The sequence below is a fragment of the Neomonachus schauinslandi genome, chromosome 11 (assembly GCF_002201575.2).
Source record: "Neomonachus schauinslandi chromosome 11, ASM220157v2, whole genome shotgun sequence".
Lineage (NCBI taxonomy): Eukaryota > Metazoa > Chordata > Mammalia > Carnivora > Phocidae > Neomonachus > Neomonachus schauinslandi.
In genome coordinates this window covers 100,971,483-100,987,230 of record NC_058413.1, presented here as the reverse complement: position 1 = coordinate 100,987,230, position 15,748 = coordinate 100,971,483, and the positions used below count along the sequence as shown (strand labels likewise).

The 15,748-nt window shown below is 43.5% G+C and overlaps 1 protein-coding gene across 1 annotated transcript in view; it reads left to right on the top strand.

Annotated features, from left to right (window-relative positions):
- The window catches only part of TTC12 (tetratricopeptide repeat domain 12), a 50,201-nt gene that overhangs the window by 12,784 nt on the left and 21,669 nt on the right, over positions 1-15,748 (top strand). Inside the window, 2 exon segments of the mRNA XM_021696301.2 lie at positions 3,098-3,157; positions 7,407-7,478. Coding sequence (XP_021551976.1) covers positions 3,098-3,157; positions 7,407-7,478 — 132 coding nt within the window.

The following is a 15,748-nucleotide window of genomic DNA, read 5'->3' as shown; positions in this document are numbered from 1 at the left end:
TGCTTTTAAAATGTTATGTAATTCAGGGGCGCCTGGGTGGCTCAGTTGGTTGAGCGACTGCCTTCGGCTCAGGTCGTGATCCTGGAGTCCCGGGATCGAGTCCCGCATCGGGCTCCCTGCTCGGCGGGGAGTCTGCTTCTCCCTCTGACCCTCCTCCCTCTCGTGCTCTCTGTATCTCATTCTCTCTGTCTCAAATAAATAAATAAAATCTTTAAAAAAAAAAAAAAAAGACTGTCTAAAATGTTATGTAATTCAGACTTCCATCTAATTCAGATGGTTTGTACCCCGATCCATCTAAATTAGTTACATACTTACTGTAAGCAGCAAGTTTCAGCAGCACTTTGATTAGGTTCTGGAGAATCACATTAAGAATGGGTGTGGATAAAAATAAGCAAATGTAATGAAAAGCTTTGGGGAAGTGATTCTTCCCAGCTTTCCCGAAGAGAAAGCTTATTCAGAGACAAATAAATACAAAGTGTGCTGTTACGAACCACCAAATCACCCTTGACTATTTTTAAAATGCTTCCCCTGTTTGCATGCAGTGTTAGAAAACACTTAATAAGGACCCTGTGAATTGAGTGTTGCTGCTTGCTAGAGAAAAAAACCTACCCTTTCATCGCTCTGTTTTTTTCCTGGAGTTAATGTTATGATCAATAGATTGCTGGTGTAATTTAGATAAATCAGGAGTTTAATTGCCATTTGGAAAAGTAGTTCTTTTTAAAATGTGGAAAAGCAAAAGAGAACAGGGAATTTATAGGGTGTTGAATCCAAGCCTTAAAAAGAAAAAGTAAGGGTGCCTGGGTGGCTCAGTTGGTTAAGCGACTGCCTTCGGCTCAGGTCATGATCCTGGAGTCCCTGGATCGAGTCCCGCATCGGGCTCCCTGCTCGGCAGGGAGTCTGCTTCTCCCTCTGACCCTCCTCCCTCTCATGCTCTCTGTATCTCATTCTCTCTGTCTCAAATAAATAAATAAAATCTTTAAAAAAAAAAAAAAAAAAAAAGAAAAAGTAAAAGGCTGTGTAGACAAATTGTTGAAGCCCACGTATGCATTTTCAGAGTCTGTATGTCTCCTGAGTAACAATGTGAGGGAATTGTGGCTTCGTTTGTTTGTCTAAAAGGATGCTAGTCTCCTCCTCACATCCTCTGACTTACAGATGAAACCCCAAACCCTGGGAGGAAAGGATGGGGCCTTATGGAACAGTTCAAAGCGCCATCCTCTTTAATTAGTACAAAACCTGAGTTAATGAAAGCACCACAGGGCAGCTTCCTTTCTTGGAAGGACTTGGACTTGGTTAGCCGGCTAGTGCCTGCTCCCTGCTCGCTTGGGATGGATGCTTAGATCCCCTGTGAGTTACAACACTGACCCCATGATTGGCTTGACCATGTAAATATCTCAGCAGAATTTTGGCTAAGAATGTCACAGTGCCCTGGGACAGTTTTGATCAGGGGGACACCTACACATGTATTGGCTCTAGTTGGGGTGACTGTGGGGACTCTGGGAAAACCTCTTATCCTCCAGGTGCCTGGTTTTCCTTTTTCACACCGGAGTGATCATTGCTGCTTCCTGGGACCTTTCCAAAAGAAGGGTGCTTAAAGTCTATTTAGTTCAACTTGATAAGGGATGTATTGACCGCCTGTTGTGATCAGTAATTCACTCAGAGGTGGAGTAGCCACTCTGCTTGCTGGTAGACAGCCCTTCGTTACTCTCTGTGCCACGAGTTCTTCAGTGTACATTGAGTGGATCCCAGCATTCTGAATCAATTCTTGATTTTCAAGATTTTCCCCCATTCTAGGGGAATCCCAAAAGAGGCCCCCAGGTCTTTTGGCACCGATGGATCATAGTGGTGGTCTGACTCTTAAATGTCAGCCCATCACCTACATCTCTTCCTTCTTGCTGTGCTTACAATGAAAGTAGCAGAACTTTATCTTTTTTGAGTAAAAGCTTTATTGAGATATAATTGACATGACATGCATTTTGCCCATTTAAAGTAAACAATTCATTGGTTTTTAGTATATTCACAGAGCTGTGCAACCGTCACCATAACCAATTCTAGAACATTTTCATGATCCCAAAAAGACACCCCATACCCTTTAAGTGGTCCCCCTGCCCCAGTCCTCTCGTCCACCCCTACCCTCAGCCTTAGGCCACCACGTGTCGACTTTCTGTCTCCATACATTTGCCTATCCTGGACATTTCATATAAATGAAGTCATGCAGTATTTTTCCTTTTGTGTCTGGCTTCTTTCTTGTAAATTCTTTCAAGGCTCATCCATGTTGTAGGATGTATCAGTGCTTCGTTCTTTTTTATGGCCAAATAATACACCATTGTACGGATGGACCACATTTTATTTATCCATTTATCAGTTGTTGGACATTTGAGCTATTTCTGCTTTTTGGCTATTATGAATAATGCTGCTATGAGCATTTGTACACAAGTTTTTATGTGCACATATGTATACACCGAGGAGTGGCTGGATCATATGGCAATTCTGTTTAACCCTTTGAAGAACTGCCAGACTGTCTACCAAAGTGGCTGCATCACTGTACCTTCCCACCAGCTGTGTCTGCGAGTTCTGATTTTTCTACACTCTCTCCAACGTTTACTGTTATCTTTTTTTATTTCCTTTATCATTTGATTTCCTTCTGGAACATCCGCAATGGGGTAGACTGTAGAAGCTGGCTCTTCCTTTGTGGATGGGTTTAGTGTGCTAGGTATTTTCTTTTGCCTTTCCAGATCCTTCTCTGCCCTGTCTTCTGGGGACTGACCTCTGTGGACCTGCCCCCTGACTTCCTGGCTTCCTAGATTGCATTTGGGCTCAGCCAGTGAGATCAGAAGGAAGGAAGAAAGTGAGAGTGGGGCTATTTATTCTCCCACCTGCAGCTCTCCTAAAGGCCTCAGCTCCAGCTTGGCAGTGCATTCACAAAGCTGTCCTCTCCCGTTTGTCAGTGGCTCGTCCTGCCCCTTCGGTCCTCGCAGTGGTACTGGCTGTCCACGGTTGCTAGCCCTGGGGTTCTCTAACATTCCCGTTGGTTACACTGTTAACTGAGGACCGCGTGCCGCAGAATTACATATGAATACAGCCCTTTATGTCATTGCAGGCTTATCTAAAACTCGGGGACTACCAGAAGGCAGTCGTGGATTGTGAGTGGGCTCTGAAGGTAAGAAGAGAGAGCCTTTTCCACGTGATGGAGTTGGGCTCGCCAGGCCGGGCATCTGGGTCCTGAAGTGAACGCAGGAGAGTGGACAGTGTTTCGTGGTGGGCCAGGCTCTGAGCTCTGCAGTCAGGCCCTGACCTTCCTTATCTATAACGTGGGATCCATAGATTGTTTTAGGGGTCACGGTGATGCGTGTGAAGCACCAAGCTCGTAGTCAGTACTCCAGAGAAGCGGCCTTCCTTGCTGCGTTTTCAAGGTTTATATTGCAAGGGCTCATCCTTTACTGCTGTGTCACCAGCCACTCTGCTTCCTGTGGCAGTGGCAACGCCTCCTTCTGTTTCTAGAACCAGCCATGGGAACGGGTTTCTGCAGTGGTGCTGTCTTTCCCCATCAGTTTGTGCTTTTCCTCCAGCTCTAGTAATTTGGCATATTCGTGGAGGAATAATCAGAATTCCTGTCGTTCAGCCCGGAGACTACCAGTCACGGCTCGGGCAGATCTCCTAACGCTGTGCACGGCGTTTCCTCTGAAATCTGCCCAGGGAGATCATTTAAAGTGAGGAGAAGTAAGGGCCGTTGGTGGAAATAGTACAAGAGTTTTTAAAAGAGAAATGTCATGATCGCTTCTTAGAGACATTATTTCGGATAATTAAATATTTAAATAAGTCTTCCTCTCCCTTTCTGCGAAGGCCCTGTGTCACAGGGGCTCTCACTGAAGAGAACCAAGGCAGTGTTTCTCAGACTTCCTCACCGAAGGGCTGCTGACGGAGCCAACGTGAGCCCCTGCAGGGTCTAGAAGCGGAGAGCATGACATTTCTTGTTAGAGATGTGTTTTATCTGAAAAATCCTTGCAAGTTTTGTATTGCACTCCATGGAGTTTATCTCTTAATATCACCATGTTATTTTCAATCACTTATGATCAAGTAAAACTGAAGTGCCAGGAGAACATGCCAGGTTTATCTTATGGCCCGGATCCCTCCAGCACAGCACCCCCACCCCAGCATAATGAACGTGGCCCAGAGTAAGAGCACACTTCGACAGCAGCATATTGGCTACAGCTCCCTTATTCCTTACTGAGAGGGTAAGCAAGGGAAACTGGGGTGAATTAGGAACTCACCTTGCTAATAATGGTTTATAAAACACTAGGAATCCTCCAAAACGGACGTGTGGGGGTGCGTGATTTCCTTATCCCTTAGAAGATAACAGAATGTCCACAAGACCTGTCCCATCACATCGTTACAGTCTTAAAGTTACAAGAACTGCCCACAGCTGATGACATCAGGTTCTTCACAGCCCCAGCATAGGTCCCCCAACCTGCTTTGTCGCTTTATGTGATCATGCTATTTTCTCTACCATTCCGTAAGAGAAGCGAGAGGCCAGGACGTTTTCCAACAATAACAGCACAAGCCACGGTTTGCTGCGTGCTGGCCGTGAGCCTTACAACTTTCTGTTCTGTTCTCTTCGATACCACCGTTATCCTTATTTTTCTGGCAAGGAAACCAAGCCTCGGAGATTAATTAAGTAACCGTGCAGGATCACATAGCTAACGTTGGTCCAAGCTAAGCCAGTACTCTGAATCCTCTCCTCTGTACAGCTTCTCCACTGGAACCTGAAACCCCACAATCCCTAGGTGTGGATCTGGTTCCCTTCCGTGGGGCTTCCAGGAGTATCTGTTCTGATCTGAAAAGGGCCCAAGAAGTAGTCACACCGTCTTCATGCCGACTCAGGATGACACGTTGGCCTCTTCCCAGATGTTAAACGAAGCACAGTGTAATAATTAGCAGTGAGACCAAAGCAGAGCAGGCCCAACAAAGCTGACATTAAAAAACTCTGATCCTCAGCAGCCAGTCTTGAGGAATGCCCCGCGAGGCTCCCCATTGAAGAAGCTTGGGTAAACACTTGGAGGGATAGGGGAAAATGTATACGGAGCTCTCAAAACTAACAGTGGTTGGCTCTGTGTCAGAACCACGAATGTAAAAGTTTCACTCTCTTTAAATGTAACATCAATAATGCATGTCAGTGGTATTCCGTTATTAATAGTCTGAGTACTTTGATGCCAATTTAATATTTTTGACACTTTTGAATGGGTAGAGACAAGCTCATATAATGATAGTTCAAGACTGATGTTCCTTGTCAGGGAAGATAAGGCAGCGAAGCTGCTTTCAATTAGGATCAGAGTCTTTCTTTCCTGGCAGAACTCTTTCTGCATGACAAAATCCACCTTTCTCTGAAAACAGGACTCCTTTTAGGGGGATCTGGGGCTCACCTGAGAAAATCCTGGTGAGCACTGACACATGATCAAAGGAGATGGGCTGGGCAGTGAGACATCCATCTGGCCCTCTGTGTCAGCATCCAAGGCGGGCGGAGTCCCAGCACACAGGGGACTCTGAGGCCCCCCGCTTGTTCTGCCCCCTGGTGTAACCCTGATGCTCTGCCAGCAAAGGGCCAGGGGACATTTGGCTTTCATGGGCCACTGCACTGGCATTTCCTTTCCTTTGGACCATTCCTTTCCTGCCCCCTCGACCTCATTGTTTGTGGATTCTCCAGAGCTCCCCCGGCTCCCTGCCTTTCTTCTCTCTGCCGCTTCTCCCTCGGAGCTCCTGTCTCCTCTCCTGGGTCCACCACTGGACAGAGGCTAGCCCCTCATTCTGCAGGACTGCTTCACTTCCCTCACTTGTCCCCCTGCCTTTCCCGCCTCTAGCCAGTTCTGCGTACTGCCTCCGGAGCAACTTCCTTGCACCCATGCTGTTCATTCATCTCCCGCAGCCTGGCGTCCGAGACCTCCTCATGGAACCACTGTCTTGCTTGCCCCGTCCAGGCTGACCCTCCTCTGCCCCGCTCTTGCCTCTTGGCCTGGCCAGAAGCCCCCTGTCCCCGCCCATCCCCAGACCTTGCTCAGCCCATTCTCCCTCCTTCTTTCTCTCTTCACCTCTCCATATCCTTGGAGACCCAGCTCAAACCTGTAGTCTGCACGCCCTTTGTTAAACCATGCTGCTTCACAGTGGATTTCCCTCTCCTCGACTGCCGTCGCACTTTTCTGAAGGAGAGTTGGTATAGTTTGTAGCCTTTGGGGCCTGGAGTCAGATGGCCAGATTTTAGATCCCAGCTCTGCCCCCTCCAGCCCCTACTTTCCTCATCTGTGCAGTGGGGATAATAATGGCATCGATTTCATGGAGTCATTCTAAGGCTTATATGAGTAATTCGTACGACCCGCATGGCAGGGGTAAGGTCCTGTTGTCATTACTGTCGTTCACTTAGCAGCGCGTCAGGAAATGACGCTCACGAAGACGCACCTGTAAAGGCCTCTCCACGTAGGAAAGTCATCGCTGCCTCTTCTGCCACCGTCTGTCTTTTCTTTCCGTCGCCCCCTTTACTCTGGATTGCTGCTGTTCTGGCCAGCGTCCCACTTCTGGGGAGAAGCAAGCCAGGAATTCACCCAGGACTTTTTAGACTAGCTTGCACTCTAGACCCTCGGAGGACGTCCCCGCACAATGCCGCTCACATAAAAGGGTTCACTTACTTAACTGGATGTTAGAAGTTGTGGTCGGCATCATTGTGCGAAGTCAGTCAGTCTCTCTGGAGTGGTAATAATTAGGGGCAGGCAGGTGCAGGGCCCCCCGTGCAAAGACTGTGGCCTCACCTAAGTTTTGATCCTGCCTTCTGATGGGGGCATCCCTCCTGATCTTCAGTGACAAGAACGTAAGTTCCCAGGGTATATGGTGTGGTTTATTTCAGGGAAGGAGCTTGCGAGGCCCACTAAGATGTCACAGTGACCTCAGCTCTTTACCCAGAGTAAATGTTCCTCTCTTCTGATGGTCCTTAAGCTCGGCTGCGTGCTTATGTCTCCTGGGGATCTTACAAAATTATTGATGCCTGGGCCCTACCCCAGAGTATAAGTTTTAATTGGTATGGGGTTCAGCGTGGCCTTCCAGGTTTTGGTAAGCATCCCCGGTGATTCTAATATTTGGGTGAGGTCAAGAGCTCTTCTCAACTAAGGGTTTCTGGTTTGTCTCCTGATTGAGTCTCATTAAATGGAAATGAAAACTGGCAAGTATCATTAATTAATTTGATAGAGAGCTCCTTGCAGGCTTCAATTAGTTTGGTTACAGATGCACAGAAAAGTTTTAATTGTCAACCCTGGTAGCTGTCCTGAGAACACGAGTTCTGCCTTCCCTCTATTAGCTAGGCAGTTAGGGGAGTGGCTAATGACTTCAAACCTTCTGAAACATCTGATCAGTCATTCTCTTTTACGCAGTGTGATGAAAAATGCACAAAAGCGTATTTCCACATGGGAAAAGCCCACCTGGCCCTGAAGAACTACAGTGTGGTAAGTTCTGAGAGGAATGGAAGGGAATGTGTGATCACAGAACGATGCTTCAGATCGCCTCAGAGAAGGACCATGTTCCTCCAAAGTTGATTAGGAACTAATCCACCTTTTAGAATTTTCCAAGGTAACTCTTCAGATCTTTGAGTTGGGAAGGATGTTGAGTGTCATCCAGGACAGCCCCACCTGCTCTGGGAATCCCTTCTGCAGTATCTTCTACCAGTGTTCTGTCGGCCCCAGGAGGAGCATCTCCGGAGAGACGAACACAAAATTCACTTATAATCTCACCACCCAAAAGTAACCATGCAGATACATTTACACACTGAGATATTATATATTGTTAACAGCAGCTTTGTTGAGAGATATCATTCACATACCAAACAGTTCATCTGTGGAAAGTGTACAGTTCAGTGGGTTTTCCTATATTCACAGAGACGTGCAACCATCATCATACACAGCTTTAGAACATTTTTGTCACCTCCCCAAAAGCCCTATACCCATTGGTAGTACTCTGCTTCCCTCCACCCCCACCTCAACCCGAGGCACCCGCTAATCTACTTCTGTCTCTATGCATTTGTGTATTCTATACTCTTCCTATAAATAGTATTATACAAGATATAGTCTTTTGTGGTTGGTCTCTTTCACTTAGCATAATGTTTTTAGGGCTCATCCATGTTGTAGCATCTATCGGTACTTCATTCCTTTTATTGCTGAATAATATTCCGTTGTATCGATATTCTGCATTTTATTTATCCTTTCCTCAGTTGACGAACATTAGGGCTATTACGAACATCCACGTACAAGTTCTTGTGTGGACGTGTGTACAGTCCTCTTGAGTATATACCCAGGAGTGGAACCGCTGAGTCCTATGGTAACTGTATGTTTAACTTTGGAGGAACTGCCAAGGTGTTTTCCCAAGTGGCTGAACCATTTTACATGCCCACCCACCGTATATGGTTTCAGTTTCTCCACATCCTGGGCAATACTTACCTCTTCTTGATTACAGCCATCCTAGTGCGTGTGAAGCATAACTCGTTGTTTTGATTTGCATGTCCTTGATGGCTAGTGATGTTGAGTCTGTTTTCTTGTGGCTTGTTGGCTGTTTGTATATAGTCTTTGGAGAAATGTCTCCTCAGATCCTTTGCCTATTTTTTTATTAGGTTATTTGCATTTTTATATTAAGTAAACAGTACTTTATATGTTCTGGATACAAGTCCCTTATCAGACAAGTGATTTTCAAATATTTTTTTTCACTATCTGTGTTGCCCTTTCACTTCCTTGACTGTGTTCTTTGTAGCACAAAAAATTTTTAATTTTGATGAAGCCTGAATTATTTATTTTTTCTTTGATTGCTTATACTTTTGGTGTCATATCAAGAAACCATTGCCTAATCCAAGATTTACTTCTGTGTTTTGTTCTGTTTTAGGGCTTTAGCTCTTATATTTAGATCTCTGAACCACTTTGAGTTAGTTTTTGCATATGGTGTGAGGAAGGGATGTAATTTCATTCTTTTGTATGTGGACATCTAGTGTTCCCAGCACCGTTTGTTAAAATGACTATTCTGTCTCCCATTGAATAATTTTGGCACCTTTGTCAAAAATCAGTTGATCATAAATGCATGGGTTTATTCCTGGACTCTCAGTTTTATTCCATTGATCTATATGTCTATTCTTATGTCTATACCACATTGTCCTGATTCCTATAGCTGTGTAGTAAATTTTGAAATTGGGAAGTGTGAGTCTTCAAGCTTTGCTCTACCTTTTCAAGATTGTTTTACTTATTCTAGGTCCCTTGAATTACCATACAAATTTTAGGATCAGCTTGTCAATTTCTGCAAAGAAGCCAGATGGAATTTTGATGGGGATTACATTAAATCTGTAGGTCAGTTTGGGGAGTATTGCCATCTTAATAATATTAAGCTTTCAAATCCATGAACATGGGATGTCTTTCCACTTATAAGATACTGTATTTTAAAAAAGAAATTGCCTCTTATTATACATTTAAAAAAATTATTTTCTTCATTGGATTTTATTTTATTTTATTTTATTTTATTTAAAGATTTTATTTATTTATTTGAGAGAGAGAACGAGAGACAGCACAAGAGGGAAGAGGGTCAGAGGGAGAAGCAGACCCCCCGCTGAGCAGGGAGCCCGATGCGGGACTCGATCCCGGGACTCCAGGATAATGACCTGAGCCGAAGGCAGCCGCTTAACCAACTGAGCCACCCAGGCACCCTCTTCATTGGATTTTAATTCTAAAAGTAATACAGGCCTATTGTACTAAGGTCAAATAATAGAAAAGTGAAAAAAGAAAATGTTAACCCTCCCCTCGCCACCAAATTCTATTCATTCATTCATTCAGGTAATTAATTCACTCAGTGAATATGTATGCATACTTTCTATGTTTCTGGCACTACCCTAGACAATAAGAATACAGTAGCAAACAAGACAAAATCCTTGACTTAATGGTAGTTACATTCTTGGAATAGAAGTGGCCGGGAGACAGGAACCACATAAGTAGATGTGTAGTATGTTGGTTAGTGATAAGTGTTATTGAGAAAACGAAATCAGGAAGCAGCGAAGGTGAGATTAGTTTTATAAGGAGTGGTCAGGGAAGCCTTCTCTGCAGGAAGGGAGGGAGTGAAGTGAGCAAGCCACGTGGCTGTATAATGAAGGAGCCGTCCAGTCAGAGGGTCAGCTAGAGAAGAATGATAGGTGATGAGGTCAGGAAGATGATGGCGGTATGGTAAGGGACTGATTCCCTACAGCCTTACAGGCTTTTGGAAGTACTTTGGCTTTTACTTTGAGTGAACTGGGAGCCATTGGAGGGTTTTGAGTGAAGGAGTGAAATGCTGTGACTCATGTTTTAAAGGATCACTGCTGCATTGAGAATATATCTTGACATAGTAGACAAAGAACAGAGAACTAGTTAGAAGGCTATTGCAACAGACTTTCCAAGTGAGGTGTAATGATGACTTGAACCAAGTTGGTGTTGAGGGAGGTGGTGAGAAATGATGGGATTCTGGATATATACTGACAGTGAAGCCAACAGGAATTGCCAATAGACTAGATCTAGGGTTCAAAAGGAGTTGGATGCAGGTTCACTGCCCTCATCCTTTTGAGCTGCTCTAAGAACTACCAGAGACCAGGTGGCTTAAACAGCAAACATTTAGTTCTCACAGTTCTGGAGGCTGAAAAGTCCAAGATCAAGACACCAGCAGATTGGTGTGTGGTGAGAACTGCCTCCTGGTTCATAGATAGCCAGAAGGGTTAAGAGAGGTCCCTGGGGTCTCTTTGATAAGGACACAAATCTCATGAGCGCTCCACCCTGATGATCTAATTACCTCCCAAAAGCCCCACCTCCAAGTACATCACATTGGGGGTTAGGTTCCACCATAGGAATTTGGGGGAGCGGGGGACACAAACAGTCTATAGCAGTTACCATGTTTGATGTGTATACCTCTGTCCCGCAACACTAGTCTCTTTTATGTGATGTTTTTTTCTTCCATTCATTTTTTTTAAATTTTTTTTTCTTTTTATTTTATTTTTTAATTCTTATGTTAATCCCCATACATTACATCATTAGTTTTAGATGAAGTGTTCCATGATTCATTGTTTGTGCATAACACCCAGTGCTCCATGCAGAATGTGCCCTCCTCAATACCCACCACCAGGCTAACCCATCCTCCCACCCCCCTCCCCTCTAGAACCCTCAGTTTGTTTTTCAGAGTCCATCATCTCTCATGGTTCATCTACCCTTCCGATTTCCCCCGCTTCATTCTTCCCCTCCCGCTACCTTCTTCTTCTTCTTTTTTTTTTCTTAACATATATTGCATTATTTGTTTCAGAGGTACAGATCTGAGATTCAACAGTCTTGCACAATTCACAGCGCTTACCAGAGCACATACCCTCCCCAGTGTCTATCACCCAGTCACCCCATCCCTCCCACCCCACCCCCCACTCCAGCAACCCTCAGTTTGTTTCCCGAGATTAAGAATTCCTCATATCAGTGAGATCATATGATACATGTCTTTCTATGTTTGACTTATTTCACTCAACATAATACCCTCCAATTCCATCCACGTCGTTGCAAATGGCAAGATCTCATTCCTTTTGATGGCTGCATAATATTCCATTGTATATATATACCACATCTTCTTTATCCATTCATCTGTTGATGGACATCTTGGCTCTTTCCACAGTTTGGCTATTGTGGACATTGCTGCTATAAACATCGGGGTGCACGTACCCCTTCGGATCCCTACTTTTGTATATCTGGGGTAAATACCCAGTAGTGCAATTGCTGGATCATATGGTAGCTCTATTTTCAACTTTTTGAGGAACCTCCATACTGTTTTCCAGAGTGGCTGCACCAGCTTGCATTCCCACCAACAGTGTAGGAGGGTTCCCCTTTCACCGCATCCCCGCCAACATCTGTCGTTTCCTGACTTGTTAATTTTAGCCATTCTGACTGGTGTGAGGTGGTATCTCATTGAGGTTTTGATTTGGATTTCCCTGATGCTGAGCGATATTGAGCACTTTTTCATGTGTCTGTTGGCCATTTGGATGTCTTCTTTGGAAAAATGTCTGTTCATGTCTTCTGCCCATTTCTTGATTGGATTCTTTGTTCTTTGGGTGTTGAGTTTGATGAGTTCTTTATAGATTTTGGATACTAGCCCTTTATGTGATATGTTATTTGCAAATATCTTCTCCCATTCTGTCGGTTGTCTTTTGGTTTTGTTGACTGTTTCCTTTGCTTTGCAAAAGCTTTTTATCTTGATGAAGTCCCAATAGTTCATTTTTGCCCTTGCTTCCCTTGCCTTTGGCGATGTTTCTAGGAAGAAGCTGCTTCGGCTGAGGTCGAAGAGGTTGCTGCCTGTGTTCTCCTTTAGGATTTTGATGGACTCCTGTCTCACATTGAGGTCTTTCAACCATTTGGAGTCTATTTTTGTGTGTGGTGTAAGGAAATGGTCCAGTTTCATTCTTCTGCATGTGGCTATCCAATTTTCCCAACACCATTTGTTGAAGAGACTGTCTTTGTTCCATTGGACATTCTTTCCTGCTTTGTCAAAGATGAGTTGACCATAGACTTGAGGGTCCATTTCTGGGCTCTCTATTCTGTTCCATTGATCTATGTGTCTGTTTTTGTGCCAGTACCATGCTGTCTTGATGATGACAGCTTTGTAATAGAGCTGGAAGTCCGGAATTGTGATGCCGCCGGCTTTGCTTTTCTTTTTCAACATTCCTCTGGCTATGCGGGGTCTTTTCTGGTTCCATACAAATTTTAGGATTATTTGTTCCATTTCTTTGAAAAAAGTGGATGGTATTTTGATGGGGATTGCATTGAATGTGTAGATTGCTCTAGGTAGCATTGACATCTTCACAATATTTGTTCTTCCAATCCATGAGCATGGAACGTTTTTCCATTTCTTTGTGTCTTCCTCAATTTCTTTCATGAGTATTTTATAGTTTTCTGAGTACAGATCCTTTGTCTCTTTGGTTAGATTTATTCCTAGGTATCTTATGGTTTTGGGTGCAATTGTAAATGGGATCGACTCCTTAATTTCTCTTTCTTCTGTCTTGTTGTCAGTGTATAGGAATGCCACTGACTTCTGTGCATTGATTTTATATCCTGCCACTTTACTGAATTCCTGTATGAGTTCTAGCAGTTTTGAGGTGGAGTCTTTTGGGTTTTCCACATAAAGTATCATATCATCTGCAAAGAGTGAGAGTTTGACTTCTTTGCCAATTTGGATGCCTTTGATTTCTTTTTGTTGTCTGATTGCTGTGGCTAGGACTTCCAATGCTATGTTGAATAGCAGTGGTGATAGTGGACATCGCTGCCGCGTTCCTGACCTTAGGGGGAAAGCTCTCAGTTTTTCCCCATTGAGAATGATATTCGCTGTAGGTTTTTCATAGATGGCTTTTATGATATTGAGGTATGTACCCTCTATCCCTATACTCTGAAGAGTTTTGATCAAGAAAGGATGCTGTACTTTGTCAAAAGCTTTTTCTGCGTCTATTGAGAGGATCATATGATTCTTGTTCTTTCTTTTGTTAATGTATTGTATCACATTGATTGATTTGCGGATGTTGAACCAACCTTTGCAGCCCAGGGATAAATCCCACTTGGTCATGGTGAATAATCCTTTTAATGTACTGTTGGATCCTATTGGCTAGTACTTTGGTGAGAATTTTTGCATCCATGTTCATCAGGGATATTGGTCTGTAATTCTCCTTTTTGATGGGGTCTTTGTCTGGTTTGGGGATCAAGGTAATGCCGGCCTCATAAAATGAGTTTGGAAGTTTTCCTTCCATTTCTATTGTTTGGAACAGTTTCAGAAGAATAGGTATTAATTCTTCTTGAAATGTTTGGTAGAATTCCCCTGGGAAGCCATCTGGCCCTGGGCTTTTGTTTTTTGGGAGATTTTTGATGACTGCTTCAATTTCCTTAGTGGTTATAGGTCTGTTCAGGTTTTCTATTTCATCCTGGTTCAGTTTTGGTAGTTGATACATCTCTAGGAATGCATCCATTTCTTCCAGGTTATCTAATTTGCTGGCATAGAGTTGCTCATAATATGTTCTTATAATTGTTTGTATTTCTTTGGTGTTGGTTGTGATCTCTCCTCTTTCATTCATGATTTTGTTGATTTGGGTCATTTCTCTTCTCTTTTTGATAAGTCTGGCCAGGGGTCTTTCAATCTTGTTAATTCTTTCAAAGAACCAGCTCCTAGTTTCGTTGATCTGTTCTACCGTTCTTTTAGTTTCTATTTCATTGATTTCTGCTCTGATCTTTATTATTTCTCTTCTCCTGCTGGGTTTAGGCTTTATTTGCTGTTCTTTCTCCAGCTCCTTTAGGTGGAGGGTTAGGTTGTGTACTTGAGACCTTTCTTGCTTCTTGAGAAAGGCTTGTATTGCTATGTACTTTCCTCTTAGGACTGCCTTTGCTGCATCCCAAAGATTTTGAATAGTTGTGTTTTCATTTTCATTGGTTTCCATGTATTTTTTTAATTCTTCTTTAATTTCCTGGTTGACCCATTCATTCTTCAGTAGGATGCTCTTTAGCCTCCATGTATTTGAGTTCTTTCCACCTTTCCTCTTGTGATTGAGTTCTAGTTTCAAAGCATTGTGGTCTGAAAATAGGCAGGGAATGATCCCAATCTTTTGGTACCGGTTGAGACCTGATTTATGACCTAGGATGTGATCTATTCTGGAGAATGTTCCAAGGGCACTAGAGAAGAATGTGATTCCGTTGCTTTGGGGTGGAATGTTCTGAATATGTCTGTGAAGTCCATTTGGTCCAGTGTGTCATTTAAAGTCTTTATTTCCTTGTTGATCTTTTGCTTAGACGATCTGTCCATTTCAGTGAGGGGGGTGTTAAAGTCCCCCACTATTATTGTATTGTTGTCGATGTGTTTCTTTGCTTTTGTTATTAATTGCCTTATATAATTGGCTGCTCCCATGTTAGGGGCATAGATATTTACAATTGTTAGATCTTCTTGTTGGATAGATCCTTTAAGTAGGATATAATGTCCTTCCTCATCTCTTATTACAGTCTTTGGTTTAAAATCTAATTTGTCTGCTATAAGGATTGCCACCCCAGCTTTCTTTTGGTGTCCATTAGCATGGTAAATGGTTTTCCACCCCCTCACTTTCAATCTGGGGGTGTCTTTGGTTCTAAAATGAGTCTCTTGCAGACAGCATATCGATGGGTCTTGTTTTTTAATCCAGTCTGATAGCCTGTGTCTTTTGATTGGGGCATTTAGCCCATTTACATTCAGGGTAACTATTGAAAGATAGGAATTTAGTGCCATTGTATTGCCTGTAAGGTGACTGTTACCGTATATTGTCTGTGTTCCTTTCTGGTCTGTGTTGCTTTTAGGGTCTCTCTTTGCTTAGAGGACCCCTTTCAAGATTTCCTGTAGGGCTGGTTTTGTGTTTGCAAATTCCTTTAGTTTTTGTTTGTCCTGGAAGCTTTTTATCTCTCCTTCAATTTTCAATGACAGCCTAGCTGGATAGAGTATTCTTGGCTGCATATTTTTCTCATTTAGTGCTCTGAATATATCCTGCCAGTCCTTTCTGGCCTGCCAGGTCTCTGTGGATAGGTCTGTTGCCAATCTAATGTTTCTACCCTTGTAGGTTACATATCTCTTCTCCCGAGCTGCTTTCAGGATTTTCTCTTTGTCTATGAGACTCGTAAGTTTTACTATTAGATGTTGGGGTGTTGGACCTATTTTTATTGATTTTGAGAGGGGTTCTCTGTGCTTCCTGGAT